The 14,701-nt window shown below is 41.9% G+C and overlaps 1 protein-coding gene across 1 annotated transcript in view; it reads left to right on the plus strand.

Annotated features, from left to right (window-relative positions):
• LOC310792378 (uncharacterized protein) overlaps nt 1-14,701 on the plus strand; it is a 36,946-nt gene that overhangs the window by 4,610 nt on the left and 17,635 nt on the right. Inside the window, exons 8-28 of the mRNA XM_083654096.1 lie at nt 1,015-1,080; nt 1,601-1,678; nt 2,957-3,007; nt 4,734-4,838; nt 4,916-4,987; nt 5,086-5,145; nt 5,365-5,433; nt 5,553-5,618; nt 5,740-5,811; nt 6,906-6,968; nt 7,080-7,151; nt 9,606-9,665; nt 10,684-10,746; nt 11,047-11,115; nt 11,553-11,624; nt 12,224-12,286; nt 12,402-12,473; nt 12,560-12,625; nt 14,045-14,116; nt 14,203-14,268; nt 14,359-14,424. Coding sequence (XP_083510222.1) covers nt 1,015-1,080; nt 1,601-1,678; nt 2,957-3,007; nt 4,734-4,838; nt 4,916-4,987; nt 5,086-5,145; nt 5,365-5,433; nt 5,553-5,618; nt 5,740-5,811; nt 6,906-6,968; nt 7,080-7,151; nt 9,606-9,665; nt 10,684-10,746; nt 11,047-11,115; nt 11,553-11,624; nt 12,224-12,286; nt 12,402-12,473; nt 12,560-12,625; nt 14,045-14,116; nt 14,203-14,268; nt 14,359-14,424 — 1,443 coding nt within the window. The remainder of the gene's footprint in view (nt 1-1,014; nt 1,081-1,600; nt 1,679-2,956; nt 3,008-4,733; nt 4,839-4,915; nt 4,988-5,085; nt 5,146-5,364; nt 5,434-5,552; nt 5,619-5,739; nt 5,812-6,905; nt 6,969-7,079; nt 7,152-9,605; nt 9,666-10,683; nt 10,747-11,046; nt 11,116-11,552; nt 11,625-12,223; nt 12,287-12,401; nt 12,474-12,559; nt 12,626-14,044; nt 14,117-14,202; nt 14,269-14,358; nt 14,425-14,701) is intronic.

The raw sequence follows: 14,701 nt of genomic DNA on the forward strand, positions 1-14,701 counted from the left end.
GATCCCATTTTGTGTAAAACAGGATTTACTTTGCCTCTTTGATGATAAAGGACTTAGTATATAAACATCATGGAAGTCTCAAAACACATGGTCCCCTGGATAAAGCCACACCAGCCATGTAAGGGGAAAAAATGCCTCCAAACGAGCCGTTTTGACTTCTGTGACTTGTGACATCACAACGTAACACTCATTTAATTTGCCCACTTAGAGCACCGTCCCCGCCAACTGAATGCAGAAGACCAAACCTTGTTGTCTGTAGCATAGCTGTGTAGCTTGTTGTCTGTAGCATAGCTGTGTAGCTTGTCTGTAGCATAGCTGTGTAGCTTGATGTTTGTAGCATAGCTGTGTAGCTTGTTGTCTGTAGCATAGCTGTGTAGCATGTTGTCTGTAGCGTAGCTGTGTAGCATGTTGTCTGTAGCGTAGCTGTGTAGCATGGAAAAATGTCCAGAAAACGTTCAAAGACCAAAGATGGATCTTCTATCCTAACAGCTCATCTTCTCAGAGGTCCCACCCCCTCAAAACAGCGCATAGTTAATAAGGGGAGAGACCAGAGACAGAGCAGATAGAGAAGTCGCATAGTGGCTGCATTTTAGTTGTTTTTTTACAACAGAGTTCATAACCTTGTTTTAAAAACCCATGAGCGATGTTTTAATCAGCTAAAAATAGCATAAAATGGGACCTTTAAAGGGATAGTTTGGATTTTTTGATGTGGGGTTGTATGGTACTTGCATACACTCAGTGTACTACATGCAGTAGAATGTAGCTGGCGCGGTCCCATTTTTTTACGTTCTTGCTCATGGCCCCCTTCACACTCAGCAGACAGCTCTACTTGCCTGATTTCTCCAAACTGGGGCCGCGCCGGCTGCATTCTACTGCATGTAGTACACAAGTATCTCATACAACACACATCAAAAAAAAATCTGAACTATCCCTTTAATGTGTGATTCTGATTCCCATCTCTGACCCACCTTGTATATTTTGTACGCTGTCTCTGTTGTTATTCCTCTGTTTCAGGGTAATCACGGGGTCCTGAGTGGAATGTTTCGGAAGAGCCAGAAAGATACAACTCCTTCTTTCACTGTAAGCCATTCACCTGTGTCTGTTGTCTGAGCAGTAGAAGGTTAAAGCAGAAGTTACCTGTTAGGTCACCAATCAGACTGGGGTCATTTGATGAGTCACAGTTAGGGATGCACCGATATGAAAATTTTGGCCGATGCCGATAACCGATATTAACATTGCTGTTATGGCCGATAACCGATATTTACCGATGTCGATATGATCTGTATAAAACCACATTTTTATGATCATCACATTTTGTACATACTGAAAAACACATGTTAACACTGAATTTGAAAAAGTTATGCATTTCTTTATTTGCAAAGCCTTTGGAAAAGCCCATAAATCCTAGATTTACTGCATTATTTCATATCAACGTGAATAATTTGGCTGATAATGATAACCGATATTAACATTGCAACATCTGACCGATACCGATATGACCGATATGTAAAAAAATGACCAACATCGGCCGATACCGATATGATTGCCGATATATCGTGCATCCCTAGTCACAGTGTCTGATAATGTCTGTTCACCTCAGAGTTACGTGATCGACGACCGTGACCAAGAGGAAAAAGCTGACGATGTCCCTGCAAAACAGGTTCCTGGCGGCAAACAGGTGTGTGTGTGTGTGTGTGTGTGTGTGTGTGTGTGTCTCAGTGTTGTGTCAGTCTAACTGTCTCAGTGTTGTGTCAGTCTAACTGTCTCAGTGTTGTGTCAGTCTAACTGTCTCAGTGTTGTGTCAGTCTAAAGGTGCGTTCACACCGACCTATTAAAGTTTTTCGCTGGCGTCGAGTTTACATACAAAGTCAATGCAAATGAGCGATTGAGCGTATATTCGCCTGGGAGAAAAATCGCTGGGCGTCCGAGCGGCAGAGACAGAGCGATAGGGAGAAAATACGCTCGTCGCCCGAGATGAAATATCCCAACTCGAGCGAAAATACGCTGGCATCAGTCGCTCGCCGCTCGACGCTGATTGGCTACCATGTGAGAGAGCGAGTCAAGGATCACACTGGCTTGGAACAAACCGCTGGTTTATTGTGTGGCAACAAACCGCATTGACAGGCTGACAGCTGACATGAAGTGAAGTCTGTCCTACCGGAATGGAGCTCGCATTAGGAGCACGCTGATAGGCTTTAGCTTGTAAACAATGACGGTGGCTCGTAGTGGACAAACAGCATGACATTGCGTAACGTTATAGCCCCCACATGTCCGTCATTTCGTGTGCCTGTTGATGAGCGATTTAAACAGAGCGACAGAGCGATTCCAAAGGGTTGACTTGAGCGACAGAGCGAAAAATAAATATCTCTGTGTGAACGCACCTTAATTGTCTCAGTGTTGTGTCAGTCTAACTGTCTCAGTGTTGTGTCAGTCTAACTGTCTCAGTGTTGTGTCAGTCTAATTGTCTCAGTGTTGTGTCAGTTTAATTGTCTCAGTGTTGTGTCAGTCTAACTGTCTCAGTGTTGTGTCAGTCTAACTGTCTCAGTGTTGTGTCAGTCTAACTGTCTCAGTGTTGTGTCAGTCTAACTGTCTCAGTGTTGTGTCAGTCTAACTGTCTCAGTGTTGTGTCAGTCTAACTGTCTCAGTGTTGTGTCAGTCTAACTGTCTCAGTGTTGTGTCAGTCTAACTGTCTCAGTGTTGTGTCAGTCTAACTGTCTCAGTGTTGTGTCAGTCTAATTGTCTCAGTGTTGTGTCAGTTTAACTGTCTCAGTGTTGTGTCAGTCTAACTGTCTCAGTGTTGTGTCAGTCTAACTGTCTCAGTGTTGTGTCAGTCTAACTGTCTCAGTGTTGTGTCAGTCTAACTGTCTCAGTGTTGTGTCAGTCTAATTGTCTCAGTGTTGTGTCAGTCTAACTGTCTCAGTCTAATGAGGCAGTTTCCACATGCTGTGATTGGCAGGGAGGTCTGAAGGCAGTCATGAAAGGTTTACAGTTCAGAGCCGCACCAAAGGTAGGACACACTGTGCTCTGAAGCGCTGCAGGTGGCTCTGCTGTCTGCGTGCTGCAGTCGTGCTGCAGTCAGGCTGCTGGTGGCTCTGCTGTCTGCATGCTGCAGTCGTGCTGCAGTCAGGCTGCTGGTGGCTCTGCTGTCTGCATGCTGCAGTCAGGCTGCTGGTGGCTCTGCTGTCTGCATGCTGCAGTCAGGCTGCTGGTGGCTCTGCTGTCTGCATGCTGCAGTCAGGCTGCTGGTGGCTCTGCTGTCTGCATGCTGCAGTCAGGCTGCTGGTGGCTCTGCTGTCTGCATGCTGCAGTCAGGCTGCTGGCTCTGCTGTCTGCATGCTGCAGTCGCATGCAGTCATGCTGCTGGTGGCTCTGCTGTCTGCATGCTGCAGTCATGCTGCTGGTGGCTCTGCTGTCTGCATGCTGCAGTCAGGCTGCTGGTGGCTCTGCTGTCTGCATGCTGCCGTCATGTTGAGCTTGGTGATGGCAATGTTTTACTCTTATTTACTCTTTAGCTAGAAAGAGCTACCTGTACAGCGAGGTTCATTTTTGGAGTAGCCCATTGTTGCTTGAGTGGTGATGGTGCTCGTGGTGGTGGTAACTTCTTTTTTTAATTTTGGTTTGGTGGAACCTGAATTGTTTTCCGTTTGAAAATGTTTGAATTTTATTAACTTATTATGTGTTCATATACACTGTAGGTAAAACAACAAAAATGTGTCTGGTTCTGCAGTCAATTCCGGTCAGTCAGTCAATAGATTAATTCTGGTAGATGATCCCTTATTGATTTCACCCATAAGTCACAATAAAATGAAAAATTTTAGCCAACCATTTTTGCCCGCTGCACGGGCTCGCCCGCCCGCAGCTCGGCTGCTGCGTGGCCTCGCCTATTCTATTGGCATTCACAGTGCACAATTTGCCAACTTTGCATCACTGATGACATCACTCACTGATGACATCACAATTGCTTGAGTGACCATCACTGATCACATCATGGAGTGCTCGAGTGACATCACTCAGCGCACAATAGCTCAATTTCGCATCACTGATGACATCAGTGAGTGATCAGTAGTGAGAGAAAGTCTGCACACTGCCCTCATCAGAATGATGAAGTGACAGAGCATAGGTGATGTCTGATGATGTCATAGACATTGTGACATCTATATATATATATATATATATATATATATATATATATCCATATTAGGATGCACATTTACCAATGAATGACGAAGATTTTTACAAAGCTTTTCTTCGCTTCTATTGCCATATAAAATTCCCCTTTTACTTCCCGGAAAATTAAAAAGCATATTTTAGTGGTCACTTCATGGCATACCCGTAGGCATCCATTAAAGTTCCAACCAATAATACCATCGCAGGTTTTTGTATTTATTCATTTTCAAGAATCCCAAATTTGTGACAGCTAAATATGAATGTGCAAAGAATTGTTAAACTTTTGAACAGTGCCCCCTTGCAGAAGCAAGACGCCATCAAATGCTGCTTCCTTGTGAATTTCAATCACAAAGCGTAAACATAGATGGAGAGGGAGCAGGTTAAAGGAGGAGTTTTACTCCTGGAGACATGGATTGTGCAAAAAGAGAGTGCCGCTCTTATTAGGAAGGTCTTCTTAATATTTTGTTTAACACATCGTTTAAATTTGAGTGTGTGCTTTTGTGTGGTGGTATTGATATTAACCACAGGGCATGCTCATGTGCTGAATGTTCTGACTCTCTTCCAAGACCAACAGAGAGCCCAGCCCAGATCCCAACACCCAGGATCCAGGCTCAGGGAAGGAACCGTCCGCAGAAAACACCAAGCAGGACAAGCAGGAAGAGCCCAGACAAGTAAGGGATTAACAGTTTGCAGCTTTCCATTACATTTGTAGACATTTTATTCATTGATTTTCCTCGTCTCCATCCAGGACAGGGGAAACCTCATCGCTGGGATGTTCCGGAAAACACCCAAAGAGAAAGAGAAACCTCCTGCACTGATGGTAACAACAACCCTCTTCATCATTTAATATTGAACTTTCCTTGCTGCTGCAGAATATTCCAGAGTCCAGACTCATGTGATTGTTTGGCTGTTTGCCAGGTCAGCACAGCAGGCAGCGATGCTGATGACACAGAAGAGGAAACATCTGAACCCTCCAATGTAGGTCTTGTTTCAGTGGCTTCACGGGCTTTATTTCGGTATAGGAACCAAAGGGTGTCCGGATAGTAGGGATGAGCCAAGTACTCAGATGAAATGGTAGTAGCTCTCTGCAAGGGTGAGAGGGGTTAGATTCTCCCCATGATAGCAATGCATGCAGCTGTTATGTAATGCACACATGTAGAAACACATGTTATGTATTTTATTTAATTTCCTCTGCAGGAGAAGAGGGGCTTCTTCTCTGGCATTCTTAAAAAATCCCATAAACCATCAGACGAGACGCCCGCACAGGTGAGCAGCTTCACTCAGTAGACCCAAAAATGGTTTCCTCCTTTGGATAAAGATTTTGTCTTTGTTTTTTAATTCACTGATATATTACAATATTATAATATTACAATTGACTGTTTCAGGAGAATCTGACCACTCAAAGTGAGCTGTCAGCCAGCAGTGACAGTCTGTCTGAAAACGGCAACAAGGTGAGACATGATGGCAGAGATAATGCAAGTCATTTACCGGACACTCATTCACCTGACCTGGATGAACATACAAACATCATAACTTCTTATTGAATCAATATAATCAACATTCTTATTTCAGGACAAAGGAGGAATATTCAGCGGGATGTTCAAGAAGTCTCCCAAAACATCAGAAGCTGCTCAAACTGAGGAGGTGAAGTAGTTGATTAAATGCCGTAACACTTATCCCATACGTACTTTCTCCACATCTTGACCCAGAGAGAGATGCCTTTTGGGACAAAACTGGGGGAACAACGCATAAGACAATACACATGTTTTGGAGAAATAGGTAGGACCACATGTTTAATGTGACGTGGAGTTTGATGTAGAAGCAATATCTGTTTGCTGTGATTGCTTTTCTTCACATAATGTGGGACGGTCCACCTGTTTCGCAGTTCTGGACCAAGGTGGCAACTAAATTGTCTGACCTAATATCAGTAACTGTCCCAGTGAGTCAGTGACTGTGCCCGCCCGCCCTGTTGTTAAATGATTGGTCAAAGATGCGTTGTACTAGCTGGATTGACAGCTGCTAAAAAGATGGTTGCGTTGCACTGGAAGCTTCCTCACTATTAGATACTGGGTCCGCACAAAAACGTTTTAGTGTATTTATTTGTTTGTTTGTTCATTTATTAATTTGTTTGTTTTTTGTTTTGTTTTCTTGTGTGTGGTTTTTTTTTATGAAGAAAGGGTCAATAAAAAAACATTTGACCCCAAAAAAGAATAAAAACACACAAACAGGAAAACATAATTAAGATCACTGACTAGCTCTCTGTTTACCACTAGACTGAGAATGTCAACCAATAAAGCACGGCTTGCCTGTGCTGCTTGGGAATTATGAGCAAGGTTGTAACACATTTGACCAGAATGCTCGGAATGCTCACCTGAAACTCCCCACTCCATAAACTAAACTCAACATACTTCTAAATAACAGTATGTCAAGACATGCTGGTGAGGAACCAGGAGAAAATGCTGCCCTCTGTTTTTTTGAAGGTTCCACCAAAATCTATTTACATGATGTTTGTCTCCAAAATAGTTACTTTATCATGAAAAGCTCCTGATTCCTGATTTTTTGATTTCAGGGAGAACAAGTAGGCCTCTCTGCTAAAAGAGATTGCCTATAATATTTGTGCAGTGACAATAAAATCTGATTTATTATGCACCGTTCAAACATATGACCACAAAAGCCATACCACCTGTGTAATCCTGCCACCTGCTATTTGCATTGAACCAGTTCATCTTGTCTTTCAGGACCAGCAGTCGTTACACAGCGACCAATCAGCCAGTAATGATAATCTGTCAGAGAACTCTAAGGTGTGTGGAACTATTCACGTGTGAAGGGATTGGATTCTAGCTGCAGCATTATGTGTATTATAGTTACGTAATGCTCACTGCCGGTGTCATGGACGGGTCTGATGTCAGCAGGAAAAGGGGGGATTTTTCAGCGGGATCCTCCGGAAATCTCCCAAGATCCCTGCAGAGGCGACACCTGAGCAGGTAATGTGTGTGTGTGTGTGTGTGTGTGTGTGTGTGTGTGTGTGTGTGTGTGTGTGTGTGTGCAACAGAAATCTGCACATCACCCACATGTTTCTTTTTTATTATTATGATTTTTTTTTCTGATTTCCCCCCATTTTCTCCCCAATTGTACTTGGCCAATTTCCCCCTGCTAGCCCACCCTCCACCCTCTGCCAATCTGGGGAGAGCCGTAGACTAGCACCATGCTTCCTCCGACACTTGCGCAGTTGCCAGCCACTTCTTTTCACCCGACAGCGGGGAGCTTCACCGGCAGGGCGTAGCACACGGGAGGATCACGCTATTCAAACAGGCACCCCAACTGCAGCGACAAGGACGTGTGTATACTTTTTACAACCCACTTTAGGTGAAACCACGCCCACGCCCGCATAACACGACCAGAAGAAGCGCCACAGCGCTCTGCTCGCTTAGCAAGCTAGCAAAACCCTCACCTAAAAAGTTATTTATTAACTGAATTTTTGCCCTAACCGCAAGATTAAACCTTAAAAACGTCACGCCAATTGTAACTTCAAACAGAGATGATTTGTTTGCCTTTTTGTGAGCATCCATGACACATAGTTTCTTATGCCCTCCCACTGCAGACTGCCTGCAATCCGACTGCGGTCAAGCCAGCCTCCGCTCTGAAATACACGGTCAAACTAGCCGCCGCATTATTTTGCAGTGCATTGATTGATACGGTCGATCATGTTTGATCGATGCTATGGTCATTGACTTGTTATTTTCCTCAGATCACCATCACCGTTTAAAAATTGTAATTGCTTTCATAGTAACGTTAAATCGCTGCGTGGGTGACACTGCAGCCCCCAATATACTACTACTAGAGATGATTACTTTTAAAAGCCAAGAAAAAACAGTTAATATCTGTTTTACTACTTAAATGATGTCATATTATATGCATAAAGTGATATATATAGTTGCGTAATTAATGTGTCATAATATGCATAAAGTGTATATATCCGCTCTGCTGCATAACGGGCGATCTTCATTCATCTTTCCCAAGAATTTTCCAAACTTGCCGGGTTGCGTGCGAGCGAGCGGAAGTGACATGGCGTGGTTTTGTGACTGAATAAAATTATTGATTGATTGCTTATGAATTGGTTGTTGATCATTATCGACTCCATGTTCCATAATGATCTAAACTATTTTTCTATTACAGTTTCACCTAAACTGCGTTGTAAAAAGTATACACGCGACCAGGACACATACCCTTAATCTGGCTTCCCACCCGCAGGCACAGCCAATCATGCCTGTATGGACGCCCGACCAAGCCGGAGGTAACAGGGGGCGAGCCTGCGACCCTCGTGTTGGTAGGCAGGGAATCTACCGCTACACTACTTGGACGCCCACCCACATCTTTCTAAACATGCTTCTTGGGGGGCTTTAGCATCACTGGAGATGAGACGTACTCTATTGCCATTACATGTTTTAATGAATCTATTGGAGAAGAAAGGAGTTCATTGAATAGCAAACAATTTAGGGTTGATTCAAGAGCAAATGCATGGGGCAGTGGTGACCTAAAGGTTAGAGAAGCAAGCTGGTGACAGGAAGGTCGTCGGTTCAATCCTTTGGACTGGCAGGATAAATCTGGGTGGGGAAAGTGAAAAGCAGCACTTGCCAATCAGCCAGTAGCCCCTCCCTCATTAACACCACTGAGGTACCCTTGAGCAAGGCCCTCAACCCCAACTGCAACATTACTTTTATAAAGTTGCATTCAATTCAGTCAAATGAAACCAACAGGGAACCAATACTAATGCAAGCTGTTCAGCCTGGTCACAATTTATCAGACCACACCCAGCTTGTGTGTCGCGATGTCGTGTGTGCGCTAACGTTACTTTCATCATGGTAAGTGCAAGTTTAACAAGATCTGGCTCGAGAACAGCAAATTTAGTGCTTGGTTGGAGCCGGTTGAAAATAACAAATTTGAAGCCTGTGTCGGTGCCATTTTAGCTCGCCTACCACTACAGATCAGCCCGGGCACACATTGTGATTGGCTGGGCCAGGCACGTGGGATTAACGTGGGCAAAATGTACGACAACTTTGAATTAGCTAACAAGCTAAGCTACTGATGTTATCACACATTTGGGAACATTAAAATATGAATCGTACAAACATTCAATGATCATGATTCAAGTATACAGGACCATTTCTCCTAAACATGAGCCTTACTTTTTGAAAATAAATGGTGTGAGCGTTTAACTTAATCTGTAGTCATGGACACCGAGCCGAGCACATCCGGTAGGGCGGGCCGATGTGGTAGGGCGAGTAGATCCGGTACCTACACCTAGCTGCACCTTGTGCAAGAAAACCTCCTGTTTTACCCAGAATGAATCAGTTTGCGCTTCCCTCTGTCAGCAGTATCATGTGTCTCAGTGTTTGTTTTCCTCCTCAGGTTCACTAGCATGTTCTTCATTCTTTTAGGATAAGGCGTCGCTGCACAGTGAGCTCTCTGCCAGCAATGACAGTCTATCAGAGAACAAGGTAAGTCTAAATGACAGACCTGTGTTTAGACTTTGAGAAACCCTCGTCAGTCACACACAGAAACTAGATGAGTCATTGTGACCAACATGAAAATAGATCCGGGTGTGGATCTCTCCCCCCCCAATATGGAATATTACATACACAGACAACATAGAACACCTCAAAATTTAAAAAAAATTTACCCCAGCAGATCCCCTCTGGGTAAATGGCACTTATATACATTGTCTCTTGGAATTTTCGAAAATAGCTAGATTCTGGTTGTGTAGTCTATAGCAAAGGAGTTGAGTTTAATTTTGAAATGTAATATTGATCCTGGACAGTCTTTGTTGGAGGCTGCCTTCGAAATCAAGGGTTTTGGATTCACGAAGATCCAAGTTATTAAATCAACTTATTTTCCTGGCAAGAAGATGCATTATGATAAATTGTATCCAAGAAAAAAACCCATCTGTAACACCATGGTACAGAGAAATTTTGAGAGTACTTCCTGTGGAAAAAACTGCCAAAATAAAAGGAAATGAAGACCGCTTCATAAATATTTGACAGCCGCTGATAAGTTACTTACCCCAGGATCTGAGCGATATAATCCAAAGAGGAAGTGGATTGGACAGCTCCAGAAGCCCTTCTACCATTTGCTTAAAATGAAATGATTTGCGTGTATAAAGAGTGCGTTAGGAACTGTATGTGCATGTGCATAGGAAAGATCCTCAGTGTTTCTTCTGTGTGTGTGTGTGTGTGTGTGTGTGTGTGTGTGTGTGTGTGTGTGTGTGTGTGTGTGTGTGTGTGTGTGTGTGTGTGTGTGTGTGTGTGTGTGTGTGAAGGATATCAAAGGCATCATTGTAACCCTCCTACTCCCCCTCCCCCTCTTTTTTCTTGTTTTGTTTGGGTGGTTGTTCCCCCCCCATCTAGGTTAATATTCATATTCCTACTATCTTATCTCCATGCTGTAACTAAATGATGATGATGAAATCTGTGAAAAATAATAAAATGTTATTTAAAAACAAGCTGTTTCACTCTGTAGGAGAAAGGCGCGTTGTTTGGCGTACTCCTCAGAAAGACTCCTAAAGCCCAGGGAGAGGTACAGGTGAGTCTGCCTTCACCAAGCTGAGCAAGTTTTTAGTGTTGTTTGTCCCAACTGAGCATGTGCGTATCACCATGTATGTAAATTCCTCACTAAATAAAGGGGTTTGACACTCGTAAATAAAACGGGCACAACAAAGTGTTCAGATGCTTTAAACCACAAAGAACAGAAATAATAAGACCACAGACAAAGAGTTGTGTTTGTATTTTCCTTGGGAATGCGACAATAACCCCTCTCACCCGTCCACTGTGGAGTGACCGTGCTCGGACGGTTTCTAATGACTTGACTGTTGTCTTGTTTCAGGAGAATCTGTTGGCCCAGAAAGATCTGTCAGCCAGCAGCGACAGTCTGACTGACAACACCAACACTAAGGTGGGACGCCACACATTTTTTGGTTGCTTCCCGTCACAAAGAAGACGTTATTGGTCACGTTGGTTTTCTAGTTTGATTTACTGAGACGATAAACATGTTGGAAGTAAATGTATTCTTGGCCTTTCCACTCCTTCCACTATCTGCCATTGTGTACATGTGAAAGCTAGTATTCTCCGTGATGATGGTCTTGTTTGTTTACAGTAATAATTACACTAAAGTCTCAAAACTAATATGATCATGATCTATGGATGTTAAAATGATACAGGTAGCACTCAAAGCAAATCTCCACTTGTTACATGGAAAGAACAAATAAAAAACAGATAAACATATTAGCAAGTGGTTAAAAACTGTGGTGAACAAACAACTCAACAACTGGTGACATACTGTGATGCTGTGCTGGGACTTCCTGATGCCATCTGTCTCCCCTGGTGTTTCAGGACAAAGGCGGTGCGTTCACTGGAATGTTCAAGAAGTCGTCCCGACATGCAGACAGATCTCGCACAGACGAAGTAAGCAGTTTCACCTCTGCTTTCTGTCTCCATACAGTCACAGCATCAGTGTGTGCTGCAATAACAGTGTTTTGGGGGTCAGTGGTTACTTAAAGGTTAGGGAAGTGGGGTTGTGAAGAGGAGGTTGCCGGTTCAAATCCCTGGACCAACTGGAGAACATACAAACATACAAACAGAGCCCCCTACGCATAAGACACAATACATTAATCCAGACTTTTTATTTTATTTTATTACAAACACAAATGACCACGCCCATAAAGTTTAAACCTTTGTTAACCACATACCTTATTTGATGCATTTAAGTGAAATCCCCATTCTAAAACCCCATAGACTTTTCCCTTGACAAACCAACATGGCGGCGATTTCTGGTTAAGCCTACAAAAATACCTCATCCCTGTGGTACTATTTTCCATTAGAGCTACCATGGAGACGCCCTGGAGCAATTTACACTCGTCCATGTTTATGTAAATGTTAAAAGAGTAGTGATGATGCTGTATAAATGTTAAAAGAGTGTAGTCTAGTGTTGATGCTATATAAATGTTAAAAGAGTGTAGTGATGATGCCATATAAATGTTAAAAGAGTGTATTTTTTTTAACAGGACAAGGAGTCTCTTCACAGTGAGCTTTCAGCTAGCAATGAAAGTTTATCTGATAACAACAAGGTCAGTCAGTCTAAATCCAAATTGAAAGTGGATTTTGTAGTTATTTTTTTAATCTGTAAATATTTCAAACATTGATCATACTTCATCTTCAGCCTTTTACCTGTCTGTCCATCAGGAGAAAGGCGGGTTGTTCAGCGGTCTCCTCAAAAAGACTCCCAAAGCACCTGGAGAAAAGAACGACTCACAGGTGAGTGACGGTTTTACTCGTGTAGATATGTTCCAAGCCTCTACACACTTTCACAATTTCATCCAACATCTGTTTCTCTGTTTCAGGACAAAGATGCTCAGAAAGTCCTATCAGCCAGCAATGACAATCTGTCTGAGAATAACACTAGTAAGGTGAGTTGTGTCGGCTAACAAGCGCTTGTAGATTGTAGATAGAATAAACTTAACTGAGTATTCACTGATTTTTATTTTGGCTTCTTTTAGGAGAAAAGTATTTTCAGCAAGTTTAAGAAGCCTCAGAAACAGTCAGAAGGTGCCTTAACTGATGAGGTACTTTATTTGAATCTATAAGTCACTATTCCCTTATTGGGGAATGAATGAATGAAGGAAACAAACACATTTTTATTTTCGTGTCTAGTCATTTACATTACATGACCCATCTGTCATGGGATTATTCAGACACATTATAATAATAACAACATTGCTAAAACACACCATCATCTAACAGTAGGGGTGTCACGATACACTCAGTTCACGATACGATACGTATCACGATACTGGGTTCACGATAACGATACGATACGATACGATTTTAACAATATTTTTTTAAACTTGAATAATGACAATATATGACTGGAAAAGTAGTATTTTATTTGAAATGCACAAATACAAAACATGCTGTTGTGGGAAATTGTTATTACAATAACAACTAGAAAAAACATGAGATTGGAGATAAGGCTTATCTTGAAATAGAATGAGTTACACCGTCACTTAGATTTACTTTGAACTAAAAGGTTTCTCAGCAGTATAAATTCTCATTATGCATCTTCAGTTTTTCTTCAAACTCAAACAACAAGACTTTTCTTAGTCTATTTTTTATGCATCTTCAGTTTTTCCTGTCAAGTAAACAGTTTTGCCAGAAACTCAATTGAATGGTTTCTCTCCTGTATAACTTCTCATGTGTCTCTTCAGAGACTTGTTCAACTGAACTACTTTCCACACATTGAACTTCAACAAACAAAGACGTTTCTTTGTCTACTTTTGAAAAAAAAAAAAAAAATTTTTTTTTTTTTTTTTTTTTTTTTTTTCACGATATGAGATTTCATCTCAACGATACATATCGTGACGTTTTACTATCGCGAAATTTCGTGGGACGATATATTGTGACACCCCTATCTAACAGCACAATAGACATCATCCAAACATAAAATAAACCAAATCTTCTCACAAATGAGATACGCCATATTGGGAAAACAGCAAATATACAAACATACAAACAGAGCCCCCTACGCACAAGACACAATACATTCATCCAGACTTTTTATTTTATTTTATTACAAACACAAATGACCACGCCCATAAAGTTTAAACCTTTGTTAACCACAGACCGTTAAAAGAGTGTATTTTTTTTACAGGACAAGGAGTCTCTTCACAGTGAGCTTTCAGCTAGCAATGAAAGTTTATCTGATAACAACAAGGTCAGTCAGTCTAAATCCAAATTGAAAGTGGATTTTGTAGTTATTCTTTTAATCAGTAAATATTTCAGACATTGATCATACTTCATCTTCAGCCTTTTACCTGTCTGTCCATCAGGAGAAAGGCGGGTTGTTCAGCGGTCTCCTCAAAAAGACTCCCAAAGCACCTGGAGAAAAGAACGACTCACAGGTGAGTGACGGTTTTACTTGTGTAGATATGTTCCAAGCTTCTACACACTTTCACAATTTCATCCAACATCTGTTTCTCTGTTTCAGGACAAAGATGCTCAGAAAGTCCTTTCAGCCAGCAATGACAATCTGTCTGAGAATAACACTAGTAAGGTGAGTTGTGTCGGCTAACAAGTGCTTGTAGATTGTAGATAGAATAAACTTAACTGAGTATTCACTAATTTTTATTTTGGCTTCTTTTAGGAGAAAAGTATTTTCAGCAAGTTTAAGAAGCCTCAGAAACAGTCAGAAGGTGCCTTAACTGATGAGGTACTTTATTTGAATCTATAAGTCACTATTCCCTTATTGGGGAATGAATGAATGAAGGAAACAAACACTTTTTTATTTTCGTGTCTAGTCATTTACAATACATGACCCATCTGTCATGGGATTATTCAGACACATTATAATAATAACAACATTGCTAAAACACACCATCATCTAACAGCACAATAGACATCATCCAAACATAAAATAAACCAAATCTTCTCACAAATGAGATACCCCATATTGGGAAAACAGCAAATATACAAACATACAAACAGAG

The sequence above is a fragment of the Poromitra crassiceps genome, assembly GCF_964638095.1.
Source record: "Poromitra crassiceps genome assembly, chromosome: 17".
Lineage (NCBI taxonomy): Eukaryota > Metazoa > Chordata > Actinopteri > Beryciformes > Melamphaidae > Poromitra > Poromitra crassiceps.